Source organism: Numenius arquata, unplaced genomic scaffold (assembly GCF_964106895.1).
Source record: "Numenius arquata unplaced genomic scaffold, bNumArq3.hap1.1 HAP1_SCAFFOLD_1594, whole genome shotgun sequence".
In the NCBI taxonomy this organism is placed as follows: Eukaryota; Metazoa; Chordata; class Aves; order Charadriiformes; family Scolopacidae; genus Numenius; species Numenius arquata.
The window spans coordinates 1-14,798 of NW_027414640.1; the positions used below are offsets into that span (position 1 = coordinate 1).

General features: G+C 60.3%; 1 protein-coding gene across 1 annotated transcript; it reads right to left on the reverse strand.

The window, feature by feature from the left end:
• Positions 1 to 1,232: 1,232 nt before the first annotated feature.
• Positions 1,233 to 11,428, reverse strand: LOC141478110 (heterogeneous nuclear ribonucleoprotein C-like; the record flags this gene model as incomplete). The annotated part of the gene is given in 5 exon segments (XM_074167246.1): positions 1,233 to 1,365; positions 1,367 to 1,391; positions 4,860 to 4,907; positions 5,107 to 5,182; positions 11,188 to 11,428. Coding segments are annotated over 5 exon segments (523 nt in total), but the record flags the coding sequence as incomplete, so codon positions are not given.
• Between the last annotated feature and the right edge of the window lie 3,370 nt (positions 11,429 to 14,798).

Below are 14,798 nucleotides of genomic sequence, written 5' to 3' on the forward strand. Positions count from 1 at the left end.
CATAGATCCCTCCCCAGCCCCACAGATCCCCTCCCCAGCCCCACAGATCCTCCCAAAACCCCCCCCTAACCCCCTCAAATCCCCCCCAAACGCCCTCCCCAGCCCCATAGCTCCCTCCCCCGGCCCCATAGCTTCCTCCCCGTGCCCCATAGATTCCTGCCCCATAGATCCCTCCCCAGCCCCACAGATCCCCTCTCCAGACCCACAGATCCTCCCAAATCCCCCCATAACCCCCTAAAATCCCCCCCAAACCCCCACCCCAGCCCCATAGATCCCTCCCCCGGCCCCATAGCTTCCTCCCCGTGACCCATAGATTCCTGCCCCATAGATCCCTGCCCCATAGATCCCACCCCAGCCCCATAGATCCCCTCCCCAGCCCCACGGATCCTCCCAAAACCCCCCATAACCCCCTAAAATCCCCCCCAAACCCCCTCCCCAGCCCCATAGCTCCCTCCCCCGGCCCCATAACTTCCTCCCCGTGCCCCATAGATTCCTGCCCCATAGATCCCTGCCCCATAGATCCCTCCCCAGCCCCACAGATCCCCTCCCCAGCCCCACAGATCCTCCCAAAACCCCCCCTAACCCCCTAAAATCCCCCCCAAACGCCCTCCCCAGCCCCATAGCTCCCTCCCCCGGCCCCATAGCTCCCTCCCCCGGCCCCATAGCTTCCTCCCCGTGCCCCATAGATCCCTGCCCCATAGATCCCTGCCCCATAGATCCCTCCCCAGCCCCACAGATCCCCTCCCCAGCCCCACGGATCCTCCCAAAACCCCCCCTAACCCCCTAAAATCCCCCCCAAACGCCCTCCCCAGCCCCATAGCTCCCTCCCCCGGCCCCATAGATTCCTGCCCCATAGATCCCTGCCCCATAGATCCCTCCCCAGCCCCACAGGTCCCCTCCCCAGCCCCACAGATCCTCCCAAAACCCCCCCATAACCCTCTAAAATCCCCCCCAAACCCCCTCCCCAGCCCCATAGCTCCCTCCCCCTGCCCCATAGCTTCCTCCCCGTGCCCCATAGATCCCTGCCCCATAGATCCCTGCCCCATAGATCCCTCCCCAGCCCCACAGATCCCCTCCCCAGCCCCACAGATCCTCCCAAAACCCCCCCTAACCCCCTAAAATCCCCCCCAAACCCCCTCCCCAGCCCCATAGCTCCCTCCCCCGGCCCCATAGCTCCCTCCCCCGGCCCCATAGATTCCTGCCCCATAGATCCCTGCCCCATAGATCCGTACGTTTCCCGGACTTGGAGGAGGAGCCCCTTTGGCCGCTCTTGGAGTTGAAGCTCTTGCCCCGACGCGACGTGTTGCCCGAGACCCGTTGGCGCTTGGAGGGGACGACGGCCCGGGCGATGGGGGGCGGGGGGGGGGACGCGGGTGGGGTAGCTGTACATCCTGGGTTGGGGGGCAGACCCATAAGTTGGGGGGCAGACCCATAAGTGGGCCCCACGGAGCGAGGTCGGACCCATAAGCGGGGGGTGGAAGAAGTTGGGGGGTGAAAAGGGCTTGAAAAAGGGGGTTTGGGGGGGTTTTGAGGGGGATTTTAGGGGGCTTAAAGAGTTCTCTGCCCCATAAGTTGTGGGGCAGACCCCTAAGCTGTGGGGCAGACCCATAAGTGGGCCCCACGGAGCGAGGTCGGACCCATAAGCGGGGGGTGGAAGAGGTTGGGGGGCGAAAAGGGCTTGAAAAAGTGGGTTTGGGGGGGTTTTGAGGGGGATTTTGGGGGGTTTAAAGAGTTCTCTGCCCCATAAGTTGTGGGGCAGACCCATAAGTGGGCCCCATAGATGGGGGTCGGACCCATAAGTGGGGAGAGGGGGAAGTTGGGGGGCAAAAAGGGCTTGAAAAAGATGGTTTATGGGGGGTTTCAGGGGGATTTTTGGGGGGTTTCGAGGGTTCTCAGCCCCATAAGTTGTGGGGCAGACCCCTAAGTTGTGGGGCAGACCCATAAGTGGGCCCCACAGATGGGGGGTCGGACCCATAAGTGGGGGGTGAAAGAGGTTGGGGGGCGAAAAGGGCTTGAAAAAGGGGGTTTGGGGGGGTTTTGAAGGGGATTTTTGGGGGTTTAAAGAGTTCTCTGCCCCATAAGTTGTGGGGCAGACCCATAAGTTGTGGGGCAGACCCATAAGTGGGCCCCACGGAGCGAGGTCGGACCCATAAGTGGGGAGAGGGGGAAGTTGGGGGGCAAAAAGGGCTTGAAAAAGATGGTTTATGGGGGGTTTCAGGGGGATTTTTGGGGGGTTTCGAGGGTTCTCAGCCCCATAAGTTGTGGGGCAGACCCATAAGTTGTGGGGCAGACCCATAAGTGGGCCCCACGGAGCGAGGTCGGAGCCATAAGCGGGGGGTGGAAGAGGTTGGGGGGCGAATAGGGCTTGAAAAAGGGGGTTTGGGGGGGTTTCAGGGGGATTTTTGGGGGGTTTCGAGGGTTCTCAGCCCCATAAGTTGTGGGGCAGACCCATAAGTTGGGGGGCAGACCCATAAGTGGGCCCCACGGAGCGAGGTCGGACCCATAAGTGGGGGTTGGAAGAGGTTGGGGGGCGAAAAGGGCTTGAAAAAGGGGGTTTGGGGGGGTTTTGAGGGGGATTTTTGGGGGTTTAAAGAGTTCTCTGCCCCATAAGTTGTGGGGCAGACCCATAAGTGGGCCCCACAGATGGGGGTCGGACCCATAAGTGGGGGGTGGAAGAGGTTGGGGGGCAAAGAGGGCTTGAAAAAGGGGGTTTGGGGGGGTTTCAGGGGGATTTTTGGGGGGTTTCGAGGCTTCTCAGCCCCATAAGTTGTGGGGCAGACCCATAAGTTGGGGGGCAGACCCATAAGTGGGCCCCATAGATGGGGGTCGGACCCATAAGTGGGGAGAGGGGGAAGTTGGGGGGCAAAAAGGGCTTGAAAAAGATGGTTTATGGGGGGTTTCAGGGGGATTTTTGGGGGGGTTTCGAGGGTTCTCTGCCCCATAAGTTGTGGGGCAGCCCCATAAGTGGTGCCCCCCCATCCCTCCCCAGCCCCATAGATCCCCCCCAGCCCCACAGATCCCGCCATAACCCACCCGAACCCCCTCCCCAGCCCCATAGATCCCCTCCAACCCCCTCCCCAGCCCCATAGATTCCATCCCTGCCCCATAGATCCCCCCCTCTGCCCCACAGATCCCACCCAGCCCCATAGATCCCCCCCTCTGCCCCATAGATCCCGCCATAACCTCTCCCATAACCCCCCCAAACCCCCTCCCCAGCCCATAGATCACCTCCAACCCCCTTCCCAGCCCCATAGATCCCCCCCTCTGCCCCATAGATTCCCTCCCCTGCCCCACAGATCCCCCCCAGCCCCATAGATCCTCCCTCTGCCCCATAGATCCCCCCCAGCCCCACAGATCCCCCCCCGCCCCACAGATCCCCCCATAACCTCTCCCATAACCCCTCCAAACCCCCTCCCCAGCCCCATAGATCCCCTCCAACCCCCTTCCCAGCCCCATAGATTCCCTCCCCTGCCCCATAGATCCCCCCCTCTGCCCCATAGATCCCCCCCAGCCCCATAGATCCCTCCCTCTGCCCCACAGATCCCGCCATAACCTCTCCCATAACCCCCCCAAACACCCTCCCCAGCCCCATAGATCCCCTCCAACCCCCTCCCCAGCCCCATAGATCCCCCCCTCTGCCCCATAGATTCCCTCCCCTGCCCCATAGATCCCCCCCTCTGCCCCATAGATCCCCCCCAGCCCCACAGATCCCCCCTCTGCCCCACAGATCCCGCCATAACCTCTCCCATAACCCCCCCAAACCCCCTCCCCAGCCCCATAGATCCCCTCCAACCCCCTCCCCAGCCCCATAGATCCCCCCTCTGCCCCATAGATCCCCCCCTCTGCCCCATAGATCCCCCCCAGCCCCATAGATCCCCCCCTCTGCCCCATAGATCCCCGCCATAACCTCTCCCATAACCCCCCCAAACCCCCTCCCCAGCCCCATAGATCCCCTCCAACCCCCTCCCCAGCCCCATAGATCCCCCCCTCTGCCCCATAGATCCCCCCCTCTGCCCCACAGATCCCCCCCAGCCCCATAGATCCCCCCCAGCCCCACAGATCCCTCCCTCTGCCCCACAGATCCCGCCATAACCTCTCCCATAACCCCCCCAAACCCCCTCCCCAGCCCCATAGATCCCCTCCAACCGCCTCCCCAGCCCCATAGATTCCCTCCCCAGCCCCATAGATCCCCCCCAGCCCCACAGATCCCGCCATAACCTCTCCTATAACCCCCCCAAACCCCCTCCCCAGCCCCATAGATTCCCTCCCCTGCCCCATAGACCCCCCCTCTGCCCCATAGATCCCCCCCTCTGCCCCATAGATCCCCCCCAGCCCCATAGATCCCCCCCCTGCCCCACAGATCCCGCCATAACCTCCCCATAACCCTCCCAAGCCCCCTCCCCAGCCCCATAGATCCCCTCCAACCCCCTCCCCAGCCCCATAGATTCCTGCCCCACAGATCCCCCCTCTGCCCCACAGATCCCTCCCAGCCCCATAGATCCCCCCAGCCCCACAGATCCCCCCCTCTGCCCCACAGATCCCGCCATAACCTCTCCCATAACCCCTCCAAACCCCTCCCCAGCCCCATAGATCCCCTCCAACCCCCTTCCCAGCCCCATAGATTCCCTCCCCTGCCCCATAGATCCCCCCCTCTGCCCCACAGATCCCCCCCAGCCCCATAGATCCCCCCCTCTGCCCCACAGATCCCGCCATAACCTCTCCCATAACCCCCCCAAACCCCCTCCCCAGCCCCATAGATTCCATCCCCTGCCCCACAGATCCCCCCCCAGCCCCATAGATCCCCCCCTCTGCCCCATAGATCCCCCCCCAGCCCCATAGATCCCCGCCCCCTTTTTTACCTGTCGTAATAATCCCTCTGGAAATCGTAATCCAAATCGAAGGAAGATCTATGGGGCGAGACAGGGGGGGGGGGGGGGGGAGCTTTAAAACCGTGGGGCCGAGGGCTTTTTCTCCCCCCTTCCCCGCTATGGGGCAGAGACGGGGGGGGGGGGGGGCGAGAAATCTATGGGGCGGGAGGAAGTGGGGCAGAGAAACGGGGGTCCCGACCTGACGAGGGGGGACGGAGAAGGTGGGGCGGGTACTGACCCGTACATCTCGGCCGCCGAGCGCTTCACCCCCGCCTTGCCCCGGTTCACCTTGGGCTCGGCCGCCAGGTTGATGTCTGTGGGGCAGAGTTGGGGGGCGGGGAGAGGGGTTAGGGGGCAGCCGTGGGGCCGGGGAGGGGATCTATGGGGCTGGGAGGGGTTTTAGGGGCACTTCTGGGCTGTTTCGGGGGGTTTCGGGGGGACCTGTGGGGCTGGGGAGGGGTTTTGGGGGGATCTATGGGGCAGCCGTGGGGCTGGGAAAGGGTTTTGGGGGGATCTATGGGGCTGGGGTGGGGATCTATGGGGCTGGGGAGGAGTTTGGGGGGGATCTATGGGGCTGGGGAGAGGTTTGGGGGGGATCTATGGGGCTGGGGAGGGGGTTTCGGGGCACTTCTGGGGGGTTTCGGGGGGACCTGTGGGGCAGCCGTGGGGCCGGGGAGGGGTTTGGGGGTGATCTATGGGGCTGGGGTGGGGATCTATGGGGCTGGGGAGGGGTTTGGGGGGGATCTATGGGGCTGGGGAGGGGATCTATGGGGCCCCGGTTCACCTTGGCCTCGGCCGCCAGGTTGATGTCTGTGGGGCAGAGTTGGGGGGCGGGGAGAGGGGTTAGGGGGCAGCCGTGGGGCCGGGGAGGGGGTTTCGGGGCACTTCTGGGGGGTTTCGGGGGGACCTGTGGGGCAGCCGTGGGGCTGGGGAGGGGTTTGGGGGGGATCTATGGAGCTGAGGAGGGGTTTGGGGGGGATCTATGGGGCAGCCGTGGGGCTGGGAAGGGGTTTTGGGGGGATCTATGGGGCTGGGGAGGGGTTTGGGGGGGATCTATAGGGCTGGGGAGGGGATCTATGGGGCTGGGGAGGGGTTTTGGGGGGATCTATGGGGCAGCCGTGGGGCTGGGAAGGGGTTTTGGGGGGATCTATGGGGCTGGGGTGGGGATCTATGGGGCTGGGCAGGGGTTTGGGGGGGATCTATGGGGCTGGGGAGGGGATCTATGGGGCTGGGAAGGGGGTTAGAGGTGATCTATGGGGCTGGGGAGGAGTTTGGGGGGGATCTATGGGGCTGGGGAGGGGTTTGGGGGGGATCTATGGGGCTGGGGAGGGGTTTGGGGGGCATCTATGGGGCTGGGGAGGGGTTTGGGGGGCATCTATGGGGCTGAGGAGGGGTTTGGGGGGGATCTATGGGGCAGCCGTGGGGCTGGGGAGGGGTTTGGGGGGGATCTATGGGGCTGGGGTGGGGATCTATGGGGCTGGGAAGGGGTTATGGGGGGATCTATGGGGCTGGGGTGGGGATCTATGGGGCTGGGAAGGGGTTATGGGGGGATCTATGGGGCTGGGGAGGGGATCTATGGGGCTGGGCAGAGGTTTTGGGGAGATCTATGGGGCAGCCGTGGGGCTGGGGAGGGGTTTGGGGGGGATTTATAGGGCTGGGGTGGGGATCTATGGGGCTGGGAAGGGGTTTTGGGGGGATCTATGGGGCTGGGGTGGGGATCTATGGGGCTGGGGAGGGGTTTGGGGGGGATCTATGGGGCTGGGGAGGAGTTTGGGGGGGATCTATGGGGCTGGGGAGGGGTTTGGGGGGGATCTATGGGGCTGGGAAGGGGTTTTGGGGGGATCTATGGGGCTGGGAAGGCGTTTGGGGGGGATCTATGGGGCAGCCATGGGGCTGGGGAGGGGTTTTGGGGGGATCTATGGGGCTGGGGAGGGGATCTATGGGGCTGGGGAGGGGTTTGGGGGGGATCTATAGGGCTGGGGAGGGGATCTATGGGGCTGGGGAGGGGTTTAGGGGGGATCTATGGGGCTGGGGTGGGGATCTATGGGGCTGGGGAGGAGTTTGGGGGGGATCTATGGGGCTGAGGAGGGGTTTGGGGGGGATCTATGGGGCAGCCGTGGGGCTGGGGAGGGGTTTGGGGGGGATTTATAGGGCTGGGGTGGGGATCTATGGGGCTGGGGAGGGGATCTATGGGGCCCCGGTTCACCTTGGGCTCGGCCGCCAGGTTGATGTCTGTGGGGCAGAGTTGGGGGGCGGGGAGAGGGGTTAGGGGGCAGCCGTGGGGCCGGGGAGGGGATCTGTGGGGCTGGGGAGGGGGTTTCGGGGCACTTCTGGGGGGTTTCGGGGGGACCTATGGGGCTGGAGAAAGGTTTTGGGGGGACCTATGGGGCAGCCGTGGGGCAGGGAAAGGGTTTTGGGGGGATCTATGGGGCTGGGGTGGGGATCTATGGGGCTGGGGAGGAGTTTGGGGGGGATCTATGGGGCTGAGGAGGGGTTTGGGGGGCATCTATGGGGCTGGGGAGGAGTTTGGGGGGGATCTATGGGGCTGAGGAGGGGTTTGGGGGGGATCTATGGGGCAGCCGTGGGGCTGGGGAGGGGTTTGGGGGGGATCTATGGGGCTGGGAAGGGGTTTGGGGGGGATCTATGGGGCTGGGGAGGGGATCTATGGGGCTGGGAAGGGGTTTGGGGGGGATCTATGGGGCTGGGAAGGGGTTTGGGGGGGATCTATGGGGCTGGGGAGGGGATCTATGGGGCTGGGGAGGGGTTTTGGGGGGATCTATGGGGCTGGGAAGGGGTTTGGGGGGGATCTATGGGGCTGGGGAGGGGATCTATGGGGCTGGGGAGGAGTTTGGGGGGGATCTATGGGGCTGGGAAGGGGTTTGGGGGGGATCTATGGGGCTGGGGTGGGGATCTATGGGGCTGGGCAGGGGTTTTGGGGAGATCTATGGGGCAGCTGTGGGGCTGGGGAGGGGTTTGGGGGGGATCTATGGGGCTGGGGAGGGGATCTATGGGGCTGGGGAGGGGTTTGGGGGGAATCTATGGGGCTGGGGAGGGGTTATGGGGGGATCTATGGGGCAGCCGTGGGGCTGGGGAGGAGCTATGGGGCAACTATGGGGCCGGGAGGAGATCTATGGGGCAATCTATGGGGCTGGGGAGGGGTTATGGGGGGGATCTGTGGGGGATCTATGGGGCTGGGGAAGGCACTTGTGGGTCTGAGGAACCCCCTGGAGATCTCTGGGGCCACCCCATAGATCTGTGGGGCCGCCTAAAAGGGGTTCTAAAGTCACTTATGGGGCTGGGGAAGGGTTTTAGGGGTCACTTATGGGGCAGCGGGGCCACTTATGGGGCTGGGGACAACCTCGAGGTCCATCTCATGGTCCTCAAGGCCACCACGAAGGGTCTCCAGGACCCACACGAAGCTCTTCAGCCCCACGGCGAAGGTGCCACCACGTCATTATGGACCCACCGCAAGGTTCTGGGGGTCACTTATGGGGCAACGGGGCCACTTATGGGGCTGGGGACAACCTCGAGGACCTTCTGGTGGCCTTGAAGACCACCAGGAAGTTCTCCAGGACCCACACGAAGCTCTTCAGCCCCACGGCGAAGGTGACCCCACGTCATTATGGACCCACCGCGAGGTTCTGGGGGTCACTTATGGGGCAACGGGGCCACTTATGGGGCTGGGAACAACCTCGAGGACCTTCTGGTGGCCTTGAAGACCACCAGGAAGTTCTCCAGGACCCACACGAAGCTCTTCAGCCCCACGGCGAAGGTGACCCCACGTCATTATGGACCCACTGAAAGGTTCCAGGCCCATTCGGATGCGGCCCCATGTCCCCTGTGGGGCTGGTGAAGACCTAAAGGTCCACCTGATGGCCTTCAAGACCACCAGGAAGTTCTCCAGGACCCACACGAAGCTCTTCAGCCCCACGGCGAAGGTGCCACCACGTCATTATGGACCCACTGAAAGGTTCTAGGGCCACTAAGAGTCGCTGCAATGTCCCCTATGGGGCTGGGGACAACCTCAAGCTCCATCTGATGGTCTTCAAGACCATCCTGAAGTTCTCCAACTCCCCTTGGAAGCCCTAAAGGACCCCACCCAAGGTGCCACCACGTCATTATGGACCCACTGAAAGGTTCCAGGCCCATTCGGATGCGGCCCCATGTCCCCTGTGGGGCTGGTGAAGACCCAAAGGTCCATCTGATGGTCTTCAAGACCATCCTGAAGTTCTCCAACTCCCCTTGGAAGCCCTAAAGGACCCCACCCAAGGTGCCACCACGTAGTTATGGACCCACTGCAAGGTTCCAGGCCCATTCGGATGCGGCCCCATGTCCCCTGTGGGGCTGGTGAAGACCCAAAGGTCCATCTGATGGTCTTCAAGACCACCAGGAAGTTCTCCAGGACCCACATGAAGCTCTTCAGCCCCACGGCGAAGGTGACCCCACGTCATTATGGACCCACTGAAAGGTTCTAAGGCCACTAAGAGTCGCTGTAATGTCCCCTATGGGGCTGGGGACAACCTCAAGCTCCACTTGATGGTCTCCAAGACCATCCTGAAGTTCTCCAACTCCCCTTGGAAGCCCTAAAGGACCCCACCCAAGGTGCCACCACGTAGTTATGGACCCACTGCAAGGTTCCAGGTCCATTCGGATGCGGCCCCATGTCCCCTGTGGGGCTGGTGAAGACCCGAAGCTCCATCTGATGGTCTTCAAGACCACCGCAAAGTTCTCCAGGACCCCTCTGAAGCCCTAAAGGACCCCACCCAAGGTGCCACCACGTCGTTATGGACCCGTTCAAAGGTTCTAGGGTCGTTTGGACGTTCTAGAGTGTCCCCTATGGGGCTAGCGAAGACCTAAAGATCCATCTGATGGTCTTCAAGACCACCATGAAGTTCTCCAGGACCCCTCTGAAGCCCTAAAGGACCCCACCCAAGGTGCCACCACGTCATTATGGACCCCTTGAAAGGTTCTAGGGTCGTTTGGAGGTTCTAGAGTGTCCCCTGTGGGGCTAGCGAAGACCTAAAGATCCATCTGATGGTCTTCAAGACCACCGCAAAGTTCTCCAGGACCCCTCTGAAGCCCTAAAGGACCCCACCGAAGGTGCCACCACGTCGTTATGGACCCACTGAAAGGTTCTAGGGCCACTAAGAGTCGCTGCAATGTCCCCTATGGGGCTGGGGACAACCTCAAGCTCCACTTGATGGTCTTCAAGACCACCATGAAGTTCTCCAGGACCCCTCTGAAGCCCTAAAGGACCCCACCCAAGGTGCCACCACGTAGTTATGGACCCACTGCAAGGTTCCAGGCCCATTCGGATGCGGCCCCATGTCCCCTGTGGGGCTGGTGAAGACCCGAAGCTCCATCTGATGGTCTTCAAGACCACCATGAAGTTCTCCAGGACCCCTCTGAAGCCCTAAAGGACCCCACCCAAGGTGTCACCACGTAGTTATGGACCCACTGAAAGGTTCCAGGCCCATTCGGATGCGTCCCCATGTCCCCTGTGGGGCTGGTGAAGACCCGAAGCTCCATCTGATGGTCTTCAAGACCATCCTGAAGTTCTCCAACTCCCCTTGCAAGCCCTAAAGGACTCCACCCAAGGTGCCACCACGTCGTTATGGACCCACCGCAAGGTTCCAGGTCCTTTCGGATGCGTCCCCATGTCCCCTGTGGGGCTGGTGAAGACCCAAAGGTCCATCTGATGGTCTTGAAGACCACCATGAAGTTCTCCAGGACCCACATGAAGCTCTTCAGCCCCACGGCAAAGGTGACCCCACGTCATTATGGACCCACTGAAAGGTTCTAAGGCCACTAAGAGTCGCTGCAATGTCCCCTATGGGGCTGGGGACAACCTCAAGCTCCACTTGATGGTCTCCAAGACCATCCTGAAGTTCTCCAACTCCCCTTGGAAGCCCTAAAGGACCCCACCCAAGGTGTCACCACGTAGTTATGGACCCCCTGCAAGGTTCCAGGTCCTTTTGGATGGATCCCTATGTCCCCTGTGGGGCTGGTGAAGACCCAAAGGTCCATCTGATGGTCTTCAAGACCATCCTGAAGTTCTCCAACTCCCCTTGGAAGCCCTAAAGGACTCCACCCAAGGTGCCACCACGTCATTATGGACCCACTGAAAGGTTCTAGGGTCGTTTGGAGGTTCTAGACTGTCCCCTATGGGGCTAGCGAAGACCTAAAGATCCATCTGATGGTCTTCAAGACCACCACGAAGTTCTCCAGGACCCCTCTGAAGCCCTAAAGGACCCCACCCAAGGTGTCACCACGTAGTTATGGACCTCCTTGACCCCTCCCCCCCCCAAAGCGGACTCACCCAGGACCTGGCCGGCGATCATCCGTCCGTCTTCTCCTGCCACGGCCGCCCGGGCGTTGCGTTCGTTGACGTATTGGACGAAGGCGAAACCCTTGTGGACGGAACAACCCACGATCTTGCCGTATTTGGAGAAGATGGCCTCCACGTCGCTCTTCTTCACCACCAGGGTGTTGAGGTTCCCGATGAAGACCCGGGAGTTCATGGACCTCGGGTCCGTCTTGTTGGTGACGTTGCTGGCCATGGTGGCACCTACGGTTGGAGATAGGACACCGTGGGAGAGCGTTAAGGGGAGGTGGGGTCTTCTAAAGAGCAACCACGGTGGTGGCACCTCCACGGGACCACCCATGGTGGCACCTCGATGGCGGAGGAACCTCCTGGACCATCCCTGGTGGCACCTCAAAGGGTGGTGGCACCTCTAAAGACCATCGATGGTGGTGGCACCTCCCAAGACCATCCCTGGTGGCACCTCAAAGGGTGGTGGCACCTTCTAAGGACCATCGATGGTGGAGGAACCTCCCGAGACCATCCATGGTGGCACCTCGATGGTGGTGGCACCTCATCAACGGTTGGTGGCACCTTCTAAGGACCATCGACGGTGGTGGCACCTCCACGGGACCATCCATGGTGGCACCTCAAGGAGTGGTGGCACCTCTAAAGACCATCGATGGTGGTGGCACCTCCATGGGACCATCCCAGGTGGCACCTCGATGGTGGAGGAACCTCCTGGACCATCCCTGGTGACACCTCGATGGGTGGTGGCACCTTCTAAGGACCAGCGATGGTGGAGGAACCTCCCGAGACCATCCATGGTGGGACCTTCTGGATGGTGGCACCTCCTAAGGACCATCGGTGGTGGAGGAACCTCCCGAGACCATCCCTGGTGGCACCTCGATGGTGGTGGCACCTCATCAACGGTTGGTGGCACCTTCTAAGGACCATCGACGGTGGTGGCACCTCCACGGGACCATCCATGGTGGCACCTCAAGGAGTGGTGGCACCTCTAAAGACCATCGATGGTGGTGGCACCTCCCAAGACCATCCCTGGTGGCACCTCAAAGGGTGGTGGCACCTTCTAAAGACCATCGATGGTGGTGGCACCTCCATGGGACCATCCATGGTGGCACCTCGATGGTGGTGGCACCTCATCAACGGTTGGTGGCACCTTCTAAGGACCATCGACGGTGGTGGCACCTCCATAGGACCATCTATGGTGGCACCTCAAGGAGTGGTGGCACCTCTAAAGACCATCGATGGTGGTGGCACCTCCATGGGACCATCCATGGTGGGACCTTCTGGATGGTGGCACCTCCTAAGGACCATCGGTGGTGGTGGCACCTCCATGGGACCATCCCTGGTGGCACCTCGATGGTGGTGGCACCTCCTGGGACGTCACCGCTGGTGGTGGCACCTTCTCAGGACCATCCATGGTTGGTGGCACCTCCATGGGACCATCGAGGTGACACCCTGGGGTCTCCAGGGCCAACCCCCCCCTCCCCCCCCCCCCCATTAATTAACCCCTCCTTAATTAAAGCTACTCGTTAACCCACCCCTCGTTAGTGACCCGCCCTAACGAGATCCCGGGAGCCCCCTAATTAGAGATCCTTAATTGTCCCCATATGTTGGGGTCCCCCCGTGTCACCTCCACCCTTGCTCGTTAAGAGCACTAATTAGCCCATGGCTCGTTAACAACCTGCCCTAACGAGGCACTCAGAGCTCCCTAATTAATTAGAGGAACCCCTAATTATCCCCATATATTGGGGTCCCCCCACATCACCTCCGCTCCTGCTCGTTAAGGCTGCTAATGAGCCCCGTGCTTCGTTAAGGCCACTAATTAGCCCCCAGCTCATTAACGACCGGCCCTAACAAGGCGCTGAGAGCCACCTAATTAATTAAAGAGCCCCCTGATTATCCCCATATAACGGGGATTACCTCCACCCTTGCTCGTTAAGGCCGCTAATTAGCCCTTGCTTCATTAAGGCCGCTAATTAGCCCCTGCTTCATTAAGGCCGCTAATTAGCCCCTGCCTCGTTAGGGCCACTCGTTAGCCCCCCCTTAACTAAGACCACTCATTAACCCCCCGCTCATTACTATCCTAACGAGAGATCTCTAATTAACTAAGGAACGCCCACCCTCATTAATAAACCCCATTAACGCCGTTAATTAACGACTCAGATAACGAGGGGCTCCCCCCCCTCCCCCCCTCCCCCCTTCGGGGGAGCCCCCCCCCCCTTAATTAGCCCCGCCCTTAATTAATCCCTCCCATAATCACCCCTCCCTCAATTAGCCCCCCCCCCACCTTAATTAGCGAGCGCTCGTTAACGGCTCTTACCGTGGGGGAGGGGCGAGCCGCTCCGAGAGGGGGAGGGGTCGAAGGTGGGGGGGGGGAGGGGGAAGGGGAGGGGGGAGGGGGAGGAGGAGGGAGGGGCGGGGCCTCGAAAGAGGGGGGCGGGCTCGAAATGGGGTGGGGCCTCGAAATGGGGGTGGGGCCTCGAAGGGGGCGGGGCCTCGAAAGGGGGCGGGGCCTCGAGGGGGGGGAATCAGCTGAAAACGGGGGAAACCCCTCCCCTCCCCCCCCCAAAAAAAAACCCCAAAAAAGGAAAAAAAAAATGTAAAAATTAAAAAAAAAATCGAAAAGTTGAAAAAGGAAAAAAAAACCCTAAAAAATAATTAAAAAAAAATTAATTAAAAATAAAAAAAAATTAAAAATAAGAAAAAAATCAAAAATAAGAAAAAAATCAAAATAAGAAAAAATTTAAAATAAAAAAATCAAAAATAAGAAAAAATCAAAAATAAGGAAAATATTAAAAATAAGAAAAAAAATTAAAAATAAGAAAAAAAACCACCCCCCGAAAAAAAAAAAAACCCCCAAAATAATCAAAAGCCCCAAAAAAGCCTTAAAACGAGGAAAAGGGGGAGGGCCCTGATTTGGGACCGTTTTGGGGCATTTTGGGCCCTTTTTTTTTGGGGGGGGGGTGGGGGGGGTTGTTTTTGGGTCGATTCGGGGCCGATTTTTCCCTTTTTTTGGTCATTTTTGGTCGTTTTTGGTCATTTTGGTCATTTTTGGTCGTTTTTGGTCATTTTTGGTCGGTTTTGCCCAATTTTGGTGTTTTTTGGCTTGTTTTTAGGGTTTGTTTTTTTTGGGGGGGGGGGGGGAGGGGGGGTGAAAAGGGCCCCAAAAGGGGGTGGGGGGAGGGGTGGGGGCGGGGCGCTCATCCTCATCCTCCCCCTCCCCCCCATCCCGTGGGAAAATGGGGCCGCGCGGGGGGTGGGGGGAGGGGAGGGGGGGGTGGGGGAGGGGAAAAAGGGAGAGGGGGGGAGGGGTTGGGGGGGGGGGAAGGGGAGGGGTTGGTTTTTGGGGTGAAAAAAAGGAGATTTTGGCACTTACGGTCGCCGTCGGCTTTAAAAAAAAAATCGCGCTGTGGGGAAAAAAAAAGACACAAAAAAAACAAAAAAAAAACAACAAAAAAAAAAACACGGTAAAAAATGGTAAAAAGACCCAAAAATGATTAAAAAAAAAATAATAATTAAAAAAAAAAAAAAAGCCAAAAAAAAAAAAAAAAAACCCAAAACCCCCAAAAACCCAAAAAAAAAAAAAAAAAAAAAAATGGGGG